Consider the following 22,923-nt stretch of genomic DNA (forward strand, 5'->3'; position numbering starts at 1 on the left):
GTTATTTACATTCTGTGCCTTAGTTTCCATTACTATAATAGAGGTTTCATAAAAATAGTATTTACCGCCTAAGATGGTTTCAAAGGTGAGTGAATGAATGCTTAGAACAGAGCATGACCCAAAAAGCACTTAATAAATGTTAACTGTTATTTTTAATTAGCATTATAATATTTACTTTTACCTTCTATTTATGGCAAGTGATTCCATTTACGGTAATCATTTTAAATTTCCTTGTTAAATGGGCTTACTTTATTTTTGAAAGTAAATCATTTTAAATGACTATTAAGTAATTAGTATCAATATGGCAAAACTCAGGACAGTCAGAGGGGCAAGAGAGTACACAAACTGATGACAGTGATGTACAAATGACTGAGGTTTGACGTAGAAGGAGGCAATGTTGGAGCAGTGGTGCAAGGAGAAAGGTTAAGAGCTCAAGCTAACATAAATCAGAAATGGTGAAGGAAAAACAAGGATTTGTGAAATATTTAACAGGTTGGATTGACAGCACTCCCTGCCCCCAAAGTCGAGGATAGTACCTGCCACATGGTAGGTACTCAATAAAAACTTTCTGGGAAAAGGTAGATAAGGAAGAAATAAAGAGTCGAAGACATAGTCTAGTTTGAATATTTGAGTCATGAACTAGAAAGTCGAGCAAGAGACCAAGGACCTGGAAAGAAGATAATGAGTTAAGCTTAGAATGTGACGAGTTTGCCTTTTCAGTAGAAATCTAGATGGAGAGGTCCACGCATTTACCAGGAACCCAGGAGAATGTCTCAGTTAAACATACAGAACTGAGAGCTATCGATTCCCTATTCTTAAGCTTGTCTTTCTCTTTCGTTTTTGGTCAAAGCAGGAAGAAAAACAGGGGCACTATGGGTGGTGTCTGTAGAAGTCAGGATTCTCCAGAGAAAGAGAACCAATAGGAAGTGCAAATATATAGTAAGAGTCTCATTTTAAGGAATTGGCTCACATGATTAGGGAGATCTGTTGGGTCTAAAATCTGATCGAGGGGGCTGGCGGGCTGGAGACTCAGAAAAGATTTAGAGTTCGAGTCCATAGGTAGTCTGCTGGAAAATCTGGAAGAGCCGATGCTGCAGGTGAAGTTCAAAGGCAATCTGCTAGAGAATTCTCCTTCCTCCGGGGGAATTAGCCTTTTGCTCTACTCAGGTCTTCAGTTGATTGGATGAAGCAAGCTGCTTTACGCAAAGTTACTGATTTAAATGTATTAATAAATCACATCCAAAAACATCGTCACACAAACATCCAGAATAATGTTTGACCAAATATCTGGGTATAGTGGCTCAACCAAGTTGGCACAGAAGATTAACTATTACAGTGTACATGCTATAACTCATTCCCACCTTACTTACTTTATACAAATACACCTTCTAGGTAGACTTCAACGCAACAGCAAGATTCATAATAATCATCGCACAGTAGAGGAAAAACCCCTTAGGAGTGCAATGGCCTTCATTCTTAGTTATCCTCAGAGAAAGGAGAATGATGGTACATTTTCTATGTTCTTGGGACTGTATGAGCTATGATCTGTGGGGGGCGGAAGTAAATCTCCTCCACACTTGACAGAAGGATCGAGGTATAGATACTATACAACCGCCGGAGCCTCTTTATAATAGAGGAGTAGGGGTTAACACAGAGAATGTCGTTTCCCAAAACGAGTCCATAGTCCAACGTGTACATTTCCAGTTCCACTTTACAACCAGATGACGAAGCACAAATTGCTCTCCAACAAGTCTTTGATGCACAGTTTTTAATAGTTAAATTATAGTAAGACCAATCCCCATGTTCTTGACATTGTTTTCAAATCAGCTACGAAACCTCATAGTCAATGGAATTAAATGGAATCGATAGGTCTAAAAGAACAAATATCTTCCACTGACCTTTGTGCATAACATTTACGGAGAATTATTGAGCTAGAAAAATCTTCCCTTAAAAACACTTATTAAGGGACTTCCCTGGTGGCGCAGTGGTTAAGAATCCGCCTGCCAATGCAGGGACACGGGTTTGAGCCCTCGTCCAGGATCCCACATACCACGGAGCAACTAAGCCCGTGCGCCACAACTAATGAGCCTGCACTCTAGAGCCCACGAACCGTAACTACTGAAGCCCGTCTCCCTAGAGCCCGTGCTCCGCCACAAGAGAAGCCACCGCAGTGAGAAGCCCGCGCACCGCAACGAAGAGTAGCCACCGCTCTCTGCAACTAGAGAGAAAGCCCATGCACAGCAACGAAGACCCAATGCAGCCAAAATAAATAAATAAATTTATTTGAAAAACATTATCTAAAAAAAAAAAAAACATTTATTAAGTGTTTAGAGGACCTATGAAAATTATCCTGTAAGTACACATAAAATGTGAAAGTATTACTGCAACACGCTGTAAAATCATTTTGGAAGACACTACAGTTTTCTCAAAATTCATAATCAACTTGGATATATTTTATAGAAATGCTTTTTAATCCTACATTGTTAAAAAGAGCCTCCTTAAAAGTAGGGCTTGGGCTTCCCTGGTGGCGCAGCGGTTGAGAGTCCGCCTGCCGATGCAGGGGACACGGATTCGTGCCCCGGTCTGGGAAGATCCCACATGCCGCGGAGCGGCTAGGCCCGTGAGCCATGGCCGCTGAGCCTGCGTGTCCAGAGCCTGTGCTCCGCAACGGGAGAGGCCACAACAGTGAGAGGCCCGCGTACCGCAAAAAAAAAAAAAAAAAAAGCAGGGCTTACATTTCTGGTATGTTCCCAATGCAACCCTTATGGGAGCAGAAGCATTCAGGTTCTGGGTGCTCAGTAAAAATCATGGGTAGTCATTAGGTCATCAAATAAGCTTCTGACTAATTTTTTCTAATAAATAAGATACATATTTCAATACCTACAAGTATGGTCAACAATATTACCCCACATGTTGACATGACTTTTGTCTTTCCAATGAAAAATTCTAGTGATAAGTATAGTTTTTACATTCCAAAAATAATACAGGCTTTTTAATTTTAAAAAATGCCTGAAATTTGCATTGTAATTTGACATTATATATCAAGATGTCTAAAAACTTTCCCACACTTTAACCCAGTAATATTGTTTCTGAAAAACCAGCCTAAAGATATAATCCGGGAATGGGAAGCTTTAAGCACAAATATTCATTAAAGTATTGCTGATAAAGCTGTCTTTTCTTTTAAATGTGGTTTCATGGTCCAAAGTTAAAGAAAGACTGACTTATAACTGATCTGAGACAAATGTAACTAACCCAAAATGGAGGAAGAGTTAAGTGAGCCATGTATCTATCTATTAACGCAACCACAAAAATTCATGTTTATAAAAAGTTCACAATGGCATGTTAAAGTGCTTATAACATTACTTACAAAAGGGGTAGAAAACATACAGTAATTTTATACAATTTAAATATTTAAAGCCTACTAATAAAAACTAGCCATGAGGGGACAACATCAAAAGAAATGCTTCAAAAACATTCACTGTTTGTTTTTTTCTTCTATTTTGAGACATTTTCCAAATTGTATCTAATGTGCATACCTGTTTCTATAATGGAGGAAAAATATCACTTTATTAAGGGTGGCACGGAGTGGGAGGGGCAGAGAACAAGCCCGAGGGTGATGGGGGTAGGATAGGGTTGCATAAAGCTAAAGTATGCCTAAGTTCTCACTTAAGGGCTCATGTGTGTTGATGAAGATGGTATGCAGTATATCCTGCCAAGTGAATCCTGCCAAGTATATCCTTCTCAAGTGAAGTTGGAACTTGTCCTTTAAGCTCATTCTGAGCTTGGTATTGAGAAATACCAATAAGAAAGAGGTGCTTTGCTGTTGTTTCAACACTACTCAGCAAATACTGTTGCTGTCCCTGAATAACCACCCTCGCACGACAGGTCCCCACCATGTGTGTCATGTTCTTGGGCAAGGATGCACAGAAGTCAAACACAATCATCACCAGGCCCCGGGAAGAGGCGGTGCTGCCCTGCCTGGGAAATCACACTCCAAGAGACCTTTGTCAGATACTGGCTAAATATATCAGCCAGTGGCTGGGGACCAACTTTCCCTTCCATTTGCAGCAAATAAAAACAAAGTATCACTGAAGACTCTTTGTAAGTCACAGAAACCTAATGGGGATAAGTTAAACCAAAATTGATTGGAAATTGAGTCCTTTATAGAAGGAAAAACTAATCATGTCTCCTTAAAGGATAAGGACCATGGTGGCGCTGAGTTCTCCATCAGGGCCACGTGGGCAATCCCTTTTTGGTAAGGCCACCTGACTCAGCTTCTACCATTTCTAATCTTGTCATTCCACTTATGATAAAAATGCCTGTGGAGAAACAGCAAAAGTACTATCTTAGACCATGTGCTGATCCCCTTGGCCAGGAGAAAGCCCCACCGAAATCTCAAGTATAGATGGATGTCATTCCCCAAAGGTAGGATGGCTACAGGCTGGGGTTTGCCCTAGACAATCCCAGTGTGTATCTGTTTTTTAGGAATAACTATAAGTAGCATCACTTTCACTCACAAACGTGTCCAAGTTTCGATAATAAATTGCATGATCACTCTATAAAAAGGAAAAACAGGGCATTGTTACCAAAGGGGGGAGAAGTGATGCTGAGTGGATGAAAATAGCCGCCATTACGAGACTCTTAGAAGAGGTCAACACAAAGTGTTTTGCACCCAATCTCTCAGGTTAAAGATAAGAATTAGCATCAAAAGCTTTTATCAGTCTTTTGCTTTCGACTCCAACATGAAAATAACATTCCTATACTCACCCCCTATGTTTTGAATTATTATGACTTTGACCCAATAATTCCATTCCCTTGTCTTCCTATGTCCTTGCTGCTAAACCCCTAACTGTTAAAATGTTCCCTTTTACGGCTCCTTTTTTTTTTAAATTTTAGTATATATATTTTTATAATATTGTGTTTCAGGTGTACAGCAAAGTTATTCAGTTATACATATGTATTTTTACAGATTCTTTTCTATTATAGGTTATTACAAGTTATTGAATATAGCTGTGCTATACAGTAAAACCTTGTTGTTTATTTTATATATAGTCGTGTGTATCTGTTAGTCCTAAGCTCCTAATTTATCCCTTTGGTAAATTTATCTCTTATTTCCCCTTTGGTAACCATAAGTTTGTTCCTATGTGAGTGTATTTCTGTTTTGTGAATAAATTCATTTGTATTATTTTTTTAGATTCCACATATAAGTGATATCATACAATTGTCTTTCTCTGACTTGGGCAGAAGATCTAAATAGACATTTTCCCAAAGAAGACATACAGATAGCCAAAACGCACATGAAAAGATGTTCAACACTGCTAATTATTAGAGAACTGCAAATCAAAACTACAATGAGCTATCACCTCACACTGGTCAGAATGACCATCACCAAAAAGTCTACAAATATTAAATGCTGGAGAGGGTATGAGGAAAAGGAACTGCTACACTGTTGGTGGGAATGAAAATTGGTGCAGCCACTATGGAAAACAATATGGGTTCCTTAAAAAAGTAAAATAGAGTTACCATATGATCCAGCAACCCCACTCCTTGGTGTATGTTCAGAAATGACAAAAACCCTATTTGAAAAGATACCTGCATCCCAATGTTCATGGAAGCACTATTTACAATAGACAAGACACGGAAGCAACCTAAGTGTCCATCGACAGATGAATGGATAAAGAAGATGTGCTATATATAATATATACACAATGGAAATTAGTCAGTCATAAAAAAGAATGAATTATCATACGGCTGCTTTTTCAGCTTAATTTGTGCTCTTCTGCTTTCCGAAACAGAATGTTAACATCCATTCACCCAGCTGAAGGGTCAGGGTGATACCTGATCCAATATTCCCCAAAGCATGTGTAGGATAGTTGCTGTACCCCTGTTGCTGAGTAATAATGAGTCAAATAGTGCCTTTCACTCTGATTTCCTCCGAGAGGCTGTTCTACAAGCCTGGGGTCAACTTAAAGGAAGAGGGGTTTTGTTTAATATTTTCTCTTTTCATTAGTGCACTTAAATTACTTTCTTGCAAACTCTGCTTGTTACCTAAATGTACTAGCACTTCTGTTACCTAATTAGCTTTCTTATCAGAATTCCAACCAAAAATAACAAGAAATGTAATAATGATAAGATATCCTGCCCCCTCAAAACAGATTTCCTTTCGCGCTTTATCTCTTGGTACTGTTCTGGCTTGTTTAATTAAAGTATCAGAAATTATTAGACTCAAATTATTTCTTGATCTAGTGCTCAAATTCTCCTGAAAAACTGCTTCTTCTGCCTCTGTATTTAAACTTTATCAGTGTGAGGCAGATGAGTTTCCACACGTATTCAACTGGATTCATGTAATTCAATATAAATTTGCAGGAAGAGCCTAATTTAGCCTCTAAGTAATTAGACGAACAAATCAGATTTGGCTATACTGAGCTACCATGGTTTAAATACTCATGTCTCTTTTCTTGTGCTCTTCGATCAGCAAAATGAACAACACTAATGTGCAAAAAAAACGTATGAAACTTAGCATGGAGTTGTGAAATTCAAAGCAAAGATCTTATTTATTTTTTCATTAGAGGAGTGGGGGAAAAATCACCAAGTTCAAACCACTAGCATAAGTAGTCTTCAAGGAGGGTAGTCATGTCTGTTACAGGCTTTAAAAACACCGATGAGAAAGTACCCTTAAATCACAGAATTGAGAAGGAGAAAACTATAAGACATATTGGTTATTTGTCTTCATCATACTCTGAAAAAATTTCAAGTTGGAATCTGTTTGCTTCTGGTGGAGCTGTGTGAGAGGTTCACTTTCTTTGAAGTCGTCTGCAATATGATCCCCTTTTGCACCGTCAAGCTTGGCTATCACAATTACCAGGCCGCCATTTTGAACTTGTGTTTTATTGGAACGTCAATCCTTACCCCGGTGTTTGCAGGATGGCTTGCTGATGTATGTCTAGGAAGAAACAAACTGGTACAGGTTTGCTTATTTCTGCATTTTCTAGGTGAGTGTCCACTTCTGACTGGATTGTTTTACAACTTATTTTAGTGGATTTTTATTAGAACATTTGATTTATGCTATACCCACTTTGTTTTAGCATAAGATGTAATAAATGAGCTAAGAATGTTGCTTCAATTTAGTTTATTCTCTGTATTATTTGAGGGATACTACTAAGTGTGTGTGTGTGTGTGTGTGTGTGTGTGTGTGTGTGTGTTAGAGGATGCTTTGATACTTTTATCATTGCACTGATTATATTTTATAATAATTATCTCTTTAAATGTCTGTTTTCTATACTCTGCAGAATTCTCTCCTTTCCCCCCTTCCTACCACAAGCCAAAATTTGTGACAAATTCTATGTGAAATATGAAGTTCATTTGCTTCACAACTAAAGTGAAGTGTGCTAAAAAGTTGTTTTGAAGTACATGTAGAAACGTTTTCATCAAAAGGTGGTCTTTTAATTAGTCATATAATAATTAAGATTGCACTTGAAGACATGATTTCCATATTATGAAGTATGGCTACATGCTAAAAAATGAATGAATTTAACGCTACACTGTGCTTCTTTACATAACAAAAAAGAAACAGATCTACAAAAGTTTGGGAGTGACGTGATTGCAAGCAATGTTGGGGAAATATCAAATTTGTCTGATATGAAATAGAGATCAAGTTGATGAACAGTCTAGAAATTTAGGCTGGGAAGTTCAGGTTGCTCTTCTAGATAAGAAGGAGTTACTGAAGATATGAACACATTTGTGAAATGCTTCAATAAACAGGACTGACAATCACAGTGAGAGGTTAGAGACAGAACAGAAAATCTCAGGATGTTGGTCTAGGTGATGGAGAAGTGTCAATCCAGGAAAGAAAAAACCGTAAAAACTCGTCAACTATGTAAGGTCACAAATATGACGGAAGGACAGAAATTAACTCCAAGTTCTGAACTGAGGAACTTAGGTAGGCAGTTCATCAAAACTGACCAGTGCAGCAGAAACGCAGTTTTGGGGGACAGGGGAGGTGAATGAGGAAGTGATGGGTATCAGCTACTCAACCTACACACAATTCCAATCAGACGGTAAAGTACCATTCACTGAATCGATCAGAGCGTGATTCAAACTTGTAAGCTTCTTCATTGTTTCAGTTCCATGAAATAAAAACTAAGTCACTGCATGGCAAATATTTGTTCACCATTCCATAAGTGTTTCTCATTGACTACTCTGTGCTAGACATTGTTCCAGGATCTGGAACCCAACAGAGAAGAAAGCAGTCTCTTTTCTTATGAAGTTGACTTTCTGATGTGGGGAGAGGGAAAATCAAGTAATAAATAGCTATTATGTTGGATGGTAATGTGTGATGATGAAAAAAAAGCTGGGGAAGGGGACAGGATGGACTAGAGAGTGACAAGGTGGCTCTTCTGTGTCAGGGAATGTTTTCTGATGAGGAGACATTTAAGCATGATTTACTCTTCTTCACTTGGTAACAGGTCATGTCAGTGGCATTAGGTAACTTCTTGTTTAACATGGTGATTGCCATCAGTCTAAATTCCTGTGTAAGTCATCAGACTAGGACTGAAGTCCCAACTTAGAATTTGGCAAACAGAAGGCAAGTCAATTCCACGACCATTCAGTTTCCTACTCAAAGTTGTTTCCTGGTGTCCCCCACTCATGGATGTCATAAAATTCCAACCAGTCACTAAGTATCAGAGGTTCCATCAAAAATGTGTCTTCTGTCTGTATTGCTACAACCTTAGCTCAAAAATGCAGCCTTCATCTTCTTGACTATTACAGTGGCCTGCTTACTGGCTGTCAGTCATCAGTGTGACCCCAATGCTGTTTCTACCAAAAAACACTGACTTCCTAAAAGAATAAATCTATACATTGGCTCTATTTCTAAAATGTAAAAGCCAATTTAGTTTATAAGAACCTTTAGAACCTGTCCCAAATTTACCTCTCCAAACTTCTGTCTCAGTACACGACCCCAATCAGGCGGAACTTCTCCTCACGGGCTTCCCTACTTTCCTAATGTTACATCTGCTCTTTTCTCTGCCTGAAATTGTCATTTTCCTTTACCTTTCCATCCCATATCCGAGACATGAAAACTCCTGGCCCTTCCTTCAAGATTCATGTAGTGGGAGGCTTCCGGGAAGATGGCGGAAGAGTAAGACGCGGAGGTCACCTTCCCCCCCCACAGATACACCAGAAATACATCTACACGTGGAACTACTCCTACAGAACACCTACTGAACGCTGGCAGAAGACCTCAGACCTCCCAAAAGTCAAGAACCCCCCCATGTACCTGGGTAGGGCAAAAGAAAAAAGAAAAAACAGAGACAAAAGGATAGGGACGGGACCTGCACCAGCGGGAGGGAGCTGTGAAGGAGGAAAGATTTCCACACACTAGGAAGCCCCTTCGCGGGCGGAGGCTGCGGGTGGCGGAGGGGGAAGCTTCGGAGCCGCGGAGGACAGCACAGCAACAGGGGTGCGGAGGGCAAAGCGGAGAGATTCCCGCACAGAGAATCAGGGCCGACAGGCACTCACCAGGCCGAGAGGCTTGTCTGCTCACCCGCCGGGGCGAGCGGGGCTGGGAGCTGAGGCTCGGGCTTCGGTCGGATCCCAGGGAGAGGCCTGGGGTTGGCGGTGTGAACACAGCCTGCAGGGGGTTAGTGCGCCACGGCTAGCCGGGAGGGAGTCCGGGGAAAAGTCTGGAGCTGCCGAAGAAGCAAGAGACTTTTTCTTCCCTCTTTGTTTCCTGGTGCTCGAGGAGAGGAGATTAAGAGCGCTGCTTAAAGGAGCTCCAGAGACGGGCGCGAGCCGTGGCTAAAAGCGCGGACCCCAGAGACGGGCATGAGACGCTAAGGCTGCTGCTGCCGCCACAAAAAAGCCTGTGTGCGAGCACAGGTCACTATCCACAACCCCCTTCTGGGGAGCCTGTGCAGCCCGCCACTGCCAGGGTCCCGGGATCCAGGGTCAACTCCCCCAGGAGAACGCACAGCGCGCCTCAGGCTGGTGCAACGTCATGCAGGCCTCTGCCGCCGCAGGCTCGCCCCGCCCTCCGTGCTCCTCCCTCCCCCCGGCCTGATTGAGCCAGAGCCCCCGAAGCAGCTGCGCCTTTAACCCCGTCCTGTCTGAGCGAAGAACAGACGCCCTCCGGCGACCTACACGCAGAGGCGGAGCCAAATCCAAAGCTGAGCCCCTGGGAGCTGTACGAACAAAGAAGAGAAAGGGAAATCTCTCCCAGCAGCTTCAGGAGCAGCGGATTAAAGCGCCACAATCAACTTGATGTACCCTGCATCTGTGGAATACATGAATAGACAACGAATCATCCCAAATTAAGGAGGTGGACTTGAGAACAAGATTTATTATTTTTTCCCCTTTTCCTCTTTTTGTGAGTGTGTATGTGTATGCTTCTGTGTGTGATTTTGTCTGTATAGCTTTGCTTCTACCATTTGTCCTAGGGTTCTATTCGTCCGTTTTTTAAATTTTTTTCTCTTAATAATTATTTTTTTATTTTAATAACTTTATTATATTTTATATTACTTTATTTTACTTTTCTCCTTTCTTTTTTCCTTCCTTCCCTCCTTCCTTCCTCCTTCCTTCCTTCCTTCCTTCCTTCCTTTCTTTCTTTTTTTCTTTCTTTCTTTCTCCTTCTACTAATTCATTCTTTCTACTTTTTCTCCCTTTTATTCTGAGCCGTGTAGATGAAAGGCTCTTGGTGCAGCAGCCAGGAGTCAGTGCTGTGCCTCTGAGGAGGGAGAGCCAACTTCAGGACACTGGTCCACAAGAGACCTCCCAGCTCCACATAATATCAAATGGTGAAAATCTCCCAGAGATCTCCATCTCAACACCAGCACCCAGCTTCACTCAATGACCAGCAAGCTACAGTGCTGGACATCCTATGCCAAACAACTAGCAAGACAGGAACACAACCCCACCCATTGGCAGAGAGGCTGCCTAAAATCATAACAAGTCCACAGACACCCCAAAACACACCACCAGACGTGGACCTGCCCACCAGAAAGACAAGATCCAGCCTCATCCACCAGAACACAGGCACTAGTCCCCTCCACCAGGAAGCCTACACAACCCACTGAACCAACCTTAGCCACTGGGGACAGACACCAAAAACAACAGGAACTACGAACCTGCAGCCTGCAAAAAGGAGACCCCAAACACAGTAAGATAAGCAAAATGAGATGACAGAAAAACAGCAGATGAAGGAGCAAGATAAAAACCCACCAGACCTAACAAATGAAGAGGAAATAGGCAGTCTACCTGAAAAAGAATTCAGAATAATAATAGTAAAGATGATCCAAAATCTTGGAAATAGAATAGACAAAATGCAAGAAATATTTCACAAGGACCTAGAAGAACTAAAGATGAAACAAACAACGATGAACAACACAATAAATGAAATTAAAAGTACTCTAGATGGGATCAATAGCAGAGTAACTGAGGCAGAAGAACGGATAAGTGACCTGGAAGATAAAATAGTGGAAATAACTACTGCAGAGCAGAATAAAGAAAAAAGAATGAAATGCCAATAAAATGGACAATCTGGAAGAAATGGACAAATTCTTAGAAATGCACAACCTGCCAAGACTGAATCAGGAAGAAATAGAAAATATGAACAGGCCAATCAGAAGCACTGAAATTGAAACTGTGATTAAAAATCTTCCAACAAACAAAAGCCCAGGACCACATGGCTTCACAGGCGAATTCTATCAAACATTTAGAGAAGAGTTAACACCTATCCTTCTCAAACTCTTCCAAAATATAGCAGAGGGAGGAACACTCCCAAACTAATTCTACGAGGCCACCATCACCCTGATACCAAAACCAGACAAGGATGTCACAAAGAAAGAAAACTACAGGCCAATATCACTGATGAACATAGATGCAAAAATCCTCAACAAAATACTAGCAAGCAGAATCCAACAGCACATTAAACAGATCATACACCATGACCAAGTGGGGTTTATTCCAGGAATGCAAGGATTCTTCAATATATGCAAATCAATCAATGTGATACACCATATTAACAAATTGAAGGAGAAAAACCATATGATCATCTCAATAGATGCAGAGAAAGCTTTCGACAAAATTCAACACGCATTTATGATAAAAACCCTGTAGAAAGTAGGCATAGAGGGAACTTTCCTTCAACATAATAAAGGCCATATATGACAAACCCACAGCCAACATTGTCCTCAATGGTGAAAAACTGAACGCATTTCCACTAAGATAAGGAAAAACACAAGGTTGCCCACTGTCACCACTCTTATTCAACATAGTTTTGGAAGTTTTAGCCACAGCAATCAGAGAAGAAAAGGAAGTAAAAGGTATCCAAATCGGAAAAGAAGAAGTAAAGCTGTCACTGTTTGCAGATGACATGATACTATACATAGAGAATCCTAAAGATGCTACCAGAAAACTACTAGAGCTAATCAATGAATTTGGTAAAGTAGCAGGATACAAAATTAATGCACAGAAATCTCTTGCATTCCTATACACTAATGATGAAAAATATGAAAGAGAAATTAAGGAAACACTCCCATTTACCATGGCGACAAAAAGAATAAAATACCTAAGAAGAAACCTACCTAAGGAGACAAAAGACCTGTATGTAGAAAACTATGACACTGATGAAAGAAATTAAAGATGATACAAATAGATGGAGAGATATACCATGTTCTTGGATTGGAAGAATCAACATTGTGAAAATGACTCTACTACCCAAAGCAATCTACAGATTCAATGCTATCCCTATCAAACTACCACTGGCATTTTTCACAGAACTAGAACAAAAACTTTCACAATTTGTATGGAAACACAAAAGACCCTGAATAGCCAAAGCAATCTTGAGAATGAAAAACGGAGCTGGAGGAATCAGGCTCCTTGACTTCAGACTATACTACAAAGCTACAGTAATCAAGACAGTATGGTACTGGCACAAAAACAGAAAGATAGATCAATGGAACAGGATAGAAAGCCCAGAGATAAACCCACGCACATATGGTCACCTTATCTTTGATAAAGGAGGCAGGAATGTACAGTGGAGAAAGGACAGCCTCTTCAATAAGTGGTGCTGGGAAAACTGGACAGGTACATATAAAAGTATGAGATTAGATCACTCCCTAACACCATACACAAAAATAAGCTCAAAATGGATTAAAGACCTAAATGTAAGGCCAGAAACTATCAAACTCTTAGAGGAAAACACAGGCAGAACACTCTATGACATAAATTACAGCCAAATCCTTTTTGACCCACCTCGTAGAGAAATGGAAATAAAAATAAACAAATGGGACCTAATGAAACTTCAAAGCTTTTGCACAGCAAAGGAAACCATAAAGAAGACCAAAAGACAACCCTCAGAATGGGAGAAAATATTTGCAAATGAAGCAACTGACAAAGGATTAATCTCCAAAATTTATAAGCAGCTCATGCAGCTCAATAACAAAAAACCAAGCAACCCAATCCAAAAATGGGCAGAAGACCTAAATAGACATTTCTCCAAAGAAGATATACAGACTGCCAACAAACACATGAAAGAATGCTCAACATCATTAGGGAAATGCAAATCAAAACTACAATGAGATATCATCTCACACCAGTCAGAATGGCCCTCATCAAAAAATCTAGAAACAATAAATGCTGGAGAGGGTGTGGAGAAAAGGGAACCCTCTTGCACTGCTGGTGGGAATGTAAATTGATACAGCCACTGTGGAGAACAGTATGGAGGTTCCTTAAAAAACTACAAATAGAACTACCATATGACCCAGCAATCCCACTACTGGGCATATACCCTGAGAAAACCATAATTCAAAAAGAGTCATGTACCAAAATGTTCATTGCAGCTCTATTTACAATAGCCCGGAGATGGAAACAACCTAAGTGCCCATCATCGGATGAATGGATAAAGAAGATGTGGCCCATATATACAATGGAATATTACTCAGCCATAAAAAGAAATGAAATTGAGCTATTTGTAATGAGGTGGATATATCTAGAGTCTGTCATACAGAGTGAAGTAAGTCAGAAAGAGAAAGATGAATACCGTATGCTAACACATATATATGGAATTTAAGAAAAAAAAATGTCATGAAGAACCTAGGGGTAAGACAGGAATAAAGACACAGACCTACTAGAGAATGGACTTGTGGATATGGGGAGGGGGAAGGGTAAGCTGTGACAAAGAGAGAGAGAGGCATGGACATATATACACTACCAAACATAAGGTAGATAACTAGTGGGAAGCAGCCGCATAGCACAGGGAGATCAGCTCGGTGCTTTGTGACCGCCTGGAGGGGTGGGATAGGGAGGGTGGGAGGGAGGGAGACGCAAGAGGGAAGAGATATGGGAACATATGTATATGTATAACTGATTCACTTTGTTATAAAGCAGAAACTAACACACCATTGGAAAGCAATTATACTCCAATAAAGATGTTAAAAAAAAAAAAGATTCACGTAGTGTTCGTTGCTAGCTCCTCTGTGCTCAGCCACGCTCTGATCATACCCAAGTGATTGCATTTGCCCCATTATAATTGTCCACCTGCATGTGTGCCTTCTCCGATGGATGCATTCGCTCCTGATGGGAGGAACCAGCAGACCCCCACTACCTAGGAAGAGATATGACACATCATGGTGCTTTATACAGAGCTACCAAGTACAGGTGTGCGGACTGTGCACTGCACAATAGCACACATCAACAAGGAATCTTTTTATCTTATATGTCAATGACTTGTATTTTTATTACATCAATTTTACAGTAGATAGAAATAAAGTTTTGACCTACTGCAATCAGTGTATTATGACATTTTTCAAAAGATGGAAGTAAAGTGCCTTTCAAATTTACACAAAGTTACCACTAAAAGAATTTGTCTTTAAATAGATGGCTGCTGCAAGAAGCAGTTCTCTGTCCATCCTCTTTGGGTAACCTTAGCCTAGCCAGGCCTCACGTGACACTTCCAGAGATAAAGACTGAGTGGCAGAGAGAGAGAGGGAGAAGTTAGCTGCACATCTGGCTCACCTTAACAGGAAACATTTCAAACTCAGTAAAGGGCCCACCCTCATGGTAAATCAATCTGTTACCAAACAACTATTAAGGGCATGCATTCTTCACATTGCAAAAGCCACTGTATGGGAGATGGAAACATTAGGCCCAATTTTTGCCTTTAATACCCTTATAGTCTAATGGAGAAAACTAACCACGTAAAATGACTATATAAAAATTTATACCAAAAAGTGTGAATGCCAAGTTAATAAAACGGAGTTGAAAACTAACATGGAGAAGCCATTTTTCCCTAATCAAATTGACCCACCCCCCAAAAATTGATTTGATCCTGTGATAACAGGAATTTCAAGAACAGGGAGATCACAACTGGGTTACTCCGTAACATTGGGTCACTTAGCCTCAACAAACGTGTTTCTTTTTCTTTTTTTTTGAAAAATCAGAATTAAAAAAAAAATCTGTCCTCTGTCATCGCAAAGTTTTTCCAAGATCAAACAATGTAGTACACAAAAATGTTTTGCAAACTATAAATAGCTTAGCAAAAGTATGGAATTGAGTGGTAATTATTAGACAAGGAAAGTCTTCAAGTTTGGTCCCTGCAAGACGGAAGTGAGAAGGCAGCTTAACCTTCTTTTTGTTGGTTTGTTTTTGGGTTTGATTGAAGTCTGGTTGATTTACAATGTCGTGTTAGTTTCAGGTGTACAGCAAAGTGATTTCAACCTTCCTTTGTCATTCTCTCCTCCCTCCTTCCCACCTGTACTGCATTACTTACCTCACACCCGTCCCCAGCCTTCTCACCTATGTGTGCGGCAAAGGAGGCTCCACGCCACTACAGGAGAAATGAGAGAAATAAAAGGGATTTAAAAGGAAAAAGCGAAGTAGAAAAGGAAAAGAGAGGCTATGTTCTCCTCTAACTACAATAACGTTCTTCTTAAAACGTTTTCTTTAACAGGCTTCCGAGATGTCTGAGATCATCGCGGTTTTTCTCACTCTGTTGATTAAGAACAAATAACCCTTGTGAACGGTGGTTTTTCTCTGGGGGTGGGACTGCAAACATCTTTAGTGTCTCACATCAGGTATTTCTGAATTGTTTTAACTTTGTTAAAATGGACACGATTTGCTTGTATGTCCTCTGAGAGACAGTTCAAGTCTGAGGGGAAAAAAACTAGGACTTTGGATTCATTAAAAACATATACTGAGGGAAATATTTACATTTAGGAAAATCGTATTACCTCCAGAATTGCCATGATTAATATTTTAATAAGACAATTGCATAACGAGGCAACGTTCAGAGGAAAAACCTTACTTCTGATGTGGTTTGGTGAGTCAGTGGTCTATACACATTTATTCCTTTTTTTTTTTCTCTATCTATAGGCTCTGCTTTATCTGTGGCTGCTTTTCCCTTGGAGGGTTTCTACATGGGCACTCACCATATGATTAACAACATACCAAAAAAGGAACAGACCAGGCTGTTTCACGTAGCACTCGTGGCCATCTGCCTCGGCACAGGAGGAATAAGGACCATTGTCTGTCCACTGGGCGCTTACAGCCTTCAGGAGTATGGATCCCAGAAACGAATGTCCTTTTTTAACTGGTAAGTAGCACTGGCTAGGAGAGAAAACAGGCATTCTCGGGAACAGACATTCCTCCCCCTTTGGGCATTTCTCATTGCTTGCTCTCTGGTCCCGTTTTGATGATGGCTGTTCAGCCTTTGTCATTGATTGGGCTGGGTGACAATGGGACAATACCTTTGACAATGATTCAGCCAGTATTCTGGGAGCCTATGAGTCAGGTATAGGCCAACACAGTTTACCAGCACCTTCTTGAAACACGCTGATGACTTTCTCCTTCAAGTAGACAAGTGTGAGATGGCATGTCATAGTGAATAGAATGTGGCTTTGGAGCCAAACAGGCCTTGGTGGAAATCTCAATTCTACTTCACACAGCTGCCTGACCTTGGTCAAGTCATTTCTTCTTTGAGTTTAACCATTTCTGAAGGGTTATAATAATACCTCTTCCTGGGTTTTATTAGAGGTAATAGTATGTGTATTACTGGCAGAGAATGTGGCACATAGTGGTAATCAATAAACAGTAGCTATTATTAGTTATGTCTACATTGTAATAGACTAACATGGCAGAGACCATAAATTCAGAAAGATGAAAAGGATGGAAGAAGTATTTTACAATTCGTTAACACATCAACCAGCATCTCTATTTAACATCCACTTCACCCCCAGCACCTGAAAGAATTTGTATTCCATGGAAATCAAACTACATTTCTATACAGCTTTGTCTCTCTTAGTGAGTTCTTATACAGTTTTATGTGTTTTCAAGGAACCAATTTTTATTATCAAATGCAAATTCAAGGAGAAATTGAGATTTTGATCTCAAGATAGAGTATTTCAGCATTTAGTAGAGAACTCTGTTGTTCTTATTGGCACTCACCAGTTGATGTCAAATATATTGGAGATATATTGTCTTTTGCTTCCTGTTCTCTGTGAAATGGGTTAGTATCATTTTTCTAAAATATTCTGCCATTCCATTAGTGTTAGCAATGGATAAAAGCAATGCACAGACAGCATCAGACAAAATGTTTAAAGAAAATTCATATTAAAAGCATTAAATGAAAAAAATTTAGAATAAATATTATCTAGGTACATATAGCTATCTAAGACAGCTCCTTTTTCTTTCTGTTTCTCTTTCTGCTTTCGTTTCCTTCTTTCTTTCCTTCTTTCCCCCCATCCCCCGACTATATTAATATTACAAAGCACTCAGGCCTATTTTGGGTTAAGTCCAAACGTCAGAGAATAATGCAGTTTTACCAAAGGTGGAAGGGACTTTTTACTTCCTTACAGCAAATTCTGCCTCCTTGACCTGCCCAAAGGAGAAAGAAAAATCCTTCTTTTTTATTCTATTCGGAGGTTTTAATCCTTAATTAGCAACATCATTTTGATTAAATAAGACTCTGGAGGATTAAGACTAAAGAGCAATCAGTTGTTCTGAAAGATAGCTCTGGAGAATTTATTGTACTGTCGCCTTAGTCATTCAGAGTTGTGTTTAATCAAAGTGACATTTCTCAGTGTTGATTACAAAGGAGACATTATATGAATGAAATATTTCCTTGGGGAAACGGAGGGAACACCCAATGGGTTCGTGCTTTAGGACATTGGAAAGGCGGGGATGAGGAATGAGGTGAAAATGAATTTCTGTAGCCAGGCCAAATTTAGGATGAACACATTTCGATTGGGTTACTTATTATTTCCTGATTTCATTAAAATCTCTGATAAAGGAATCATGCAATATTTTTTAAAGTTAAGCACCGAGAAATGTGTATAAAGAACCAGGGTGTTATTCTTTAATGTGATAAGAGACTGTAGAAATAATAAGCCCCTTGAAGGCGGAATACGGTTGTTGTTGTTTTCTCAGTTCAAATACTAAACTTTTATGAACAGCTGCTTGTTGCACTTTATAGAAATGACTGTTCATTCTATTCTTGTACATAACGCAAGGGTTGGTGGCAATATGAACAGAGTCCCTGCTGGGCAGCCAGATAGCTGGCAGGATCCTGGCTCTGTCACTTAGGAGTCTTATGGTTTTCGGCAAGTTCCTTCACCTCTCAAAGCACAGAATGGGGGTAACTTGGAGGGCTGTTGTGGAGGTCTTACACAAAGTATCCTAGCACATTATAGGCATTCAAATCAGGGTAACTATGACTGTTATTATTAAATGACAAATAAATAAGTCAACAGCTAAAATCATTGTCCAACTTCTGGGAAAGAGGAAGGCCATTTAGGAGAAGGCCATCTTTAAAATGAGCAGCCCACTGATTTATAATCTATTTCTCCAAGTCAAAAATGCCTCTAGGGCTTCCCTGGTGGCGCAGTGGTTGAGAGTCCGCCTGCTAATGCAGGCGACACAGGTTCGTGCCCCGGTCCGGGAAGATGCCACATGCCGTGGAGCGGCTGGGCCCGTGAGCCATGGCTGCTGAGCCTGCGCGTCCAGAGCCTGTGCTCCGCAACGGGAGAGGCCACAGCAGTGAGAGGCCCGCGTAAAAAAAAAAAAAAAAAAAAAAAGCCTCTAGAAATTACAAGCTTGGTTAATATAATGAATTTCAGCAGTGTCTTTAAAAAAGCAACACAGCTAACTTTTGACCACTAATCTCTCCCTACAGAAAGACTTACTACTTTTCAAATTTTTGAATTCAAGTCTTTAGTAATATATTCTTTTTTTTTTTTAGGTTCCGGACGTGCAGGCTCAGCGGCCATGGCTCACGGGCCCAGCTGCTCCGCAGCATGTAGGATCCTCCCGGACCAGCGCACGAACCTGTGTCCCCTGCATCGGCAGGCGGACCCCCAACCACTGCGCCACCAGGGAAGCCCTAGTAATATATTCTAATTCAAATCTCTACTACATATATTTTTCTGGTTTAACGACAGCAGTGCTATGCTTATTAAATCACTTATAAACTGAAAAAAAAAAAAAAAGCAACACAGCACTTGAACCTATAACCACTTGAAGGCTGCATCCAGTTCTGTTTTCAGCACAGATGTCAGCTGTTCATAGTTACGGGACGCTTAATGAGATGTGTCATTGCATCTCTACCACCTAAAGCTTCCCAATGATCATGTGAAATAGTATAGACTGGAAGTCTAAAGCACTGAAAGCACCACTTCCGAGTAGAGCTGCCAAATGTAGGTGAGAAAACCCCTCCCAGCCAACATCACCATCTGGTACTGGATCTTCCTCGACTATGCACCTAACTGAAAGAATAAAGCTAAACTCCCTGAAATCAATCGTCCAGATCAGAACCTGGCTCTTTCATCATTTTCCAAAATCTGACATGTACAATAAGAGTTACCATACTGGTGATCATCTAGGTAAATACACCTGTGCAGAATCTTTTCTGGAAACAAAATGAATGGTGAATAATTAAGTCTGTTCATGACCATAATTTTAAATCCTACTACAATTAACCTTAAATCTTGCTTCCTCGTGTCTCTATTTATTTCACCTGATAATTTGCATGCCATCTGCATATCATAGTCTGTCGCTAACCAGTTACCAGAGTGAATTATACATTATTTAAAAGCTCAAATAGTAGATTGGTATAAATTTCTTGAAAAAGTCTAGAGACTGACTTATTCCATCCCAGAAATTTTGAATATCTGGTACTCAGTTTGACTCTACATAATATCTGTCTCATACGAAAGTGTCCTGATTTTTAAAAACTTGCTCAAATTTAAAATCTTTTATCTTGGGAAAACACTAGAAGTAAAAAAATTATTATCCCACAGCCTTTTTTCCAAAGCTGTTTTAATATTTACTTGCGTGTTGTTTGAGAGCAGCGATTCTCAATCCTAGATGTCCAAGGAAGCCACCTGAGGACCCTTAAAAAATATTGATGCCTGAGCCCTACCACCAGAAGTTCTGATTATGTTGATCTGAGATGGGCACCAGAGACTAGGATTTTTTTTAAGCTGCCTAAGTAGTAAGGTTTGAGAACCACTGCTCTCAAGCAGCATTGCATGATTTTAAGAATCACTTGAGGGCTTTGTTAAAAAATGTTTCCCATGCCCAACCCCAACCTCCTAGATCAGAATTTCCTGGGAGCATAGCTGGGGAACAAACGGGCATTTTTAGCAAGTGCTTCAGAATTTTGAAAACAGTTCCAGAGACATAAGGAAAGTGGATTCCAAACGTGGTCTAGAAATATTCTTGAAAAGAAATGGAGCTAAACATTGAGGGAAGCACCTATTTCATACCAGGATGTTTCAGAAATTTTTGATGATTCCTCACAATTTTTACCACACTTAGAAATCTACCTGTTTGAGAAATTCTACCTAATCCTTGAGAAGAGAAACAAAATATGAATTTACGTAATTCTGCAATAGTAAAATCATAATTTCAGCTAACGAAATCAAAACAGTTCATGCAATAGTCTTACTAGTACTCATTAATACAGGCATATCTCGTTAAATTGCTTTGCTTTATTGTGCTTCACAGTGATAAAAGTTTTTAATTTTATAAATTTTTATAAATTTTAAATTTTGTAAAATTTACAGAAAGTTTGCGGCAACTCCATGTCCAGCAAGTCTATCAGTGGCATTTTCCCAAAAGCATTTGCTCACTTCATGTCTCTGTGAAGCATTTGGTAATTCTCACACTATGCAAACTTCATTATTATTATATTTATCATGGTGACCTGTGATCAGTGATCTTTGATGTTACTACCACCATGCGCTGAAGGCTCAGATGATGGTTAGCATTTTTTGCAATAAAGTATTTTTAATTAAGACATGCACGTTATCTTTTTAGACATAATGCTATTGCACATTTAGTACATTACAATAGAGTGTAAACATAACTTTTATATATACTGGGAAACCGAAAACTTTGTGCAACCTGTTATACCTTGGTGGCCTAGAACCGGACCCATAGTATCTCTGAGGTAGGCCTGCACTCAGAATATCCTCTAAGTTGCATATACTGAGGAATAGCTTGTAAGTAGCTTTCTAAAAAATCACTAGACCTTCCAAAACTCTATTTTCATGGGCTCTAGCCAAGTTTAACAAATGCTACCCACTCACCCCAATTACAACAGGCACCTCCTTCATTATCTTGGCCAGAATTGTAAACTTTCAGAAAATACACTCAGAATACCTCTCCAACATATAACCATGTAAACTAAAAAGTATTGGGGAAAGAAAAAAAAGAAGAAATTTCTTACATTTCTTACTGATCCTGCATCCTGCCGCTTTTTTTTAAGCCCTGCTTGGTAGCTTTTAAGCTTGGTAGGTGCATCAGCAGGGACTTATTTTTATCAATAAACACGCAGTGGTTCAAAGATCTCAAACTCAGGAAATGGGAAAATGATACACATTGTTAAAAAGAACAAAATTCAACGGCAGAAATTTGAAGACCTAATGGGCTTTATTAGGCGATTCATGAATTGAACAGCATCCCATCCAGCAACTACAAGGTGCTCTGAAGGGTTGTACAAAATGGAAGGGTTTTATAGGAAGAAGGGTAGGGCAAGGGAGCTATTCGCAAAAGAAAAGGAAGCATTATTTTTAGGCCAGGGTATCTTCTTTTTGGGAAGGTGGGGTGGGGAGGGAAAGGCAAGGGTTTTACCACGTAGATTGCCTCTTCTTCTGGGGGATGGAGAGGGCCCACATGACAGATGACCTCATTGATGCCAACCAGAAAATTCCAGACTGGTTGATTAAGATTACATTTCTGGAGAAGCTCGAAACTGCAATTAAGTCCTGTATCTAAGCCTAGGTTTGGTATCATGGGCTTTAGCACAAGTGACGCCATTTGGGGCCTGTGGTTTTCTCTTCAACAACATAAAAAACTGTTAAAATTGGGATTTGGCAGAAGACAGGGGAACAAAGACAGAAAGGGAACGAGAGCAAGTTAAAGGAGTGACACAAGCAGGGAGGGCAGGAGAAAGAGAGTGAAGCATTCCCCCCCCAATTTCTTAATTAAAAGTAAACCTTTTACTTTAATCATGCTGTCAATTCACCAAAATCAATTATCTTCCTTTATTAAGCCGTCTTTTCTTTAATAGCATTGTTGAAAAATATTTATAGATAAAAAGTAGGAAAAAATGATACAAATGACCTGATTTACAAAACGGAAACAGACTCACAGATTTCGAAAACAAACTTATGGTTGCCAAAGGGGAAATGTGGAAGGAGGGATAAATTAGGAGCTTGGGAGTAACATACACACACTACTATATATAAAATCATCAACAAAGGCTTACTGTATAGCACAGGGAACTCTACTCAGTACTCTGTAATAACCTATATGGGAAAAGACTCTCAGAAAGAATGAGTATATGCACATGTATAACTGAATCACTATGCTGTACACCTGAAACTAACGCAATCATTATACTCCAATAAATTTTTTTAAAAAAGTAGG

General features: G+C 39.8%; 1 protein-coding gene across 1 annotated transcript in view; it reads left to right on the forward strand.

The window, feature by feature from the left end:
* The first annotated feature begins 6,593 nt into the window (after positions 1-6,593).
* SLC15A5 (solute carrier family 15 member 5) overlaps positions 6,594-22,923 on the forward strand; it is a 90,105-nt gene continuing 73,775 nt past the window's right edge. Inside the window, 3 exon segments of the mRNA XM_019937020.2 lie at positions 6,594-6,719; positions 6,721-6,992; positions 16,369-16,588. Of these exon segments, the coding sequence (XP_019792579.2) occupies positions 6,634-6,719; positions 6,721-6,992; positions 16,369-16,588 (578 nt within the window). The 5' untranslated portion in view covers positions 6,594-6,633.

The sequence above is a fragment of the Tursiops truncatus genome, chromosome 11 (assembly GCF_011762595.2).
Source record: "Tursiops truncatus isolate mTurTru1 chromosome 11, mTurTru1.mat.Y, whole genome shotgun sequence".
Lineage (NCBI taxonomy): Eukaryota > Metazoa > Chordata > Mammalia > Artiodactyla > Delphinidae > Tursiops > Tursiops truncatus.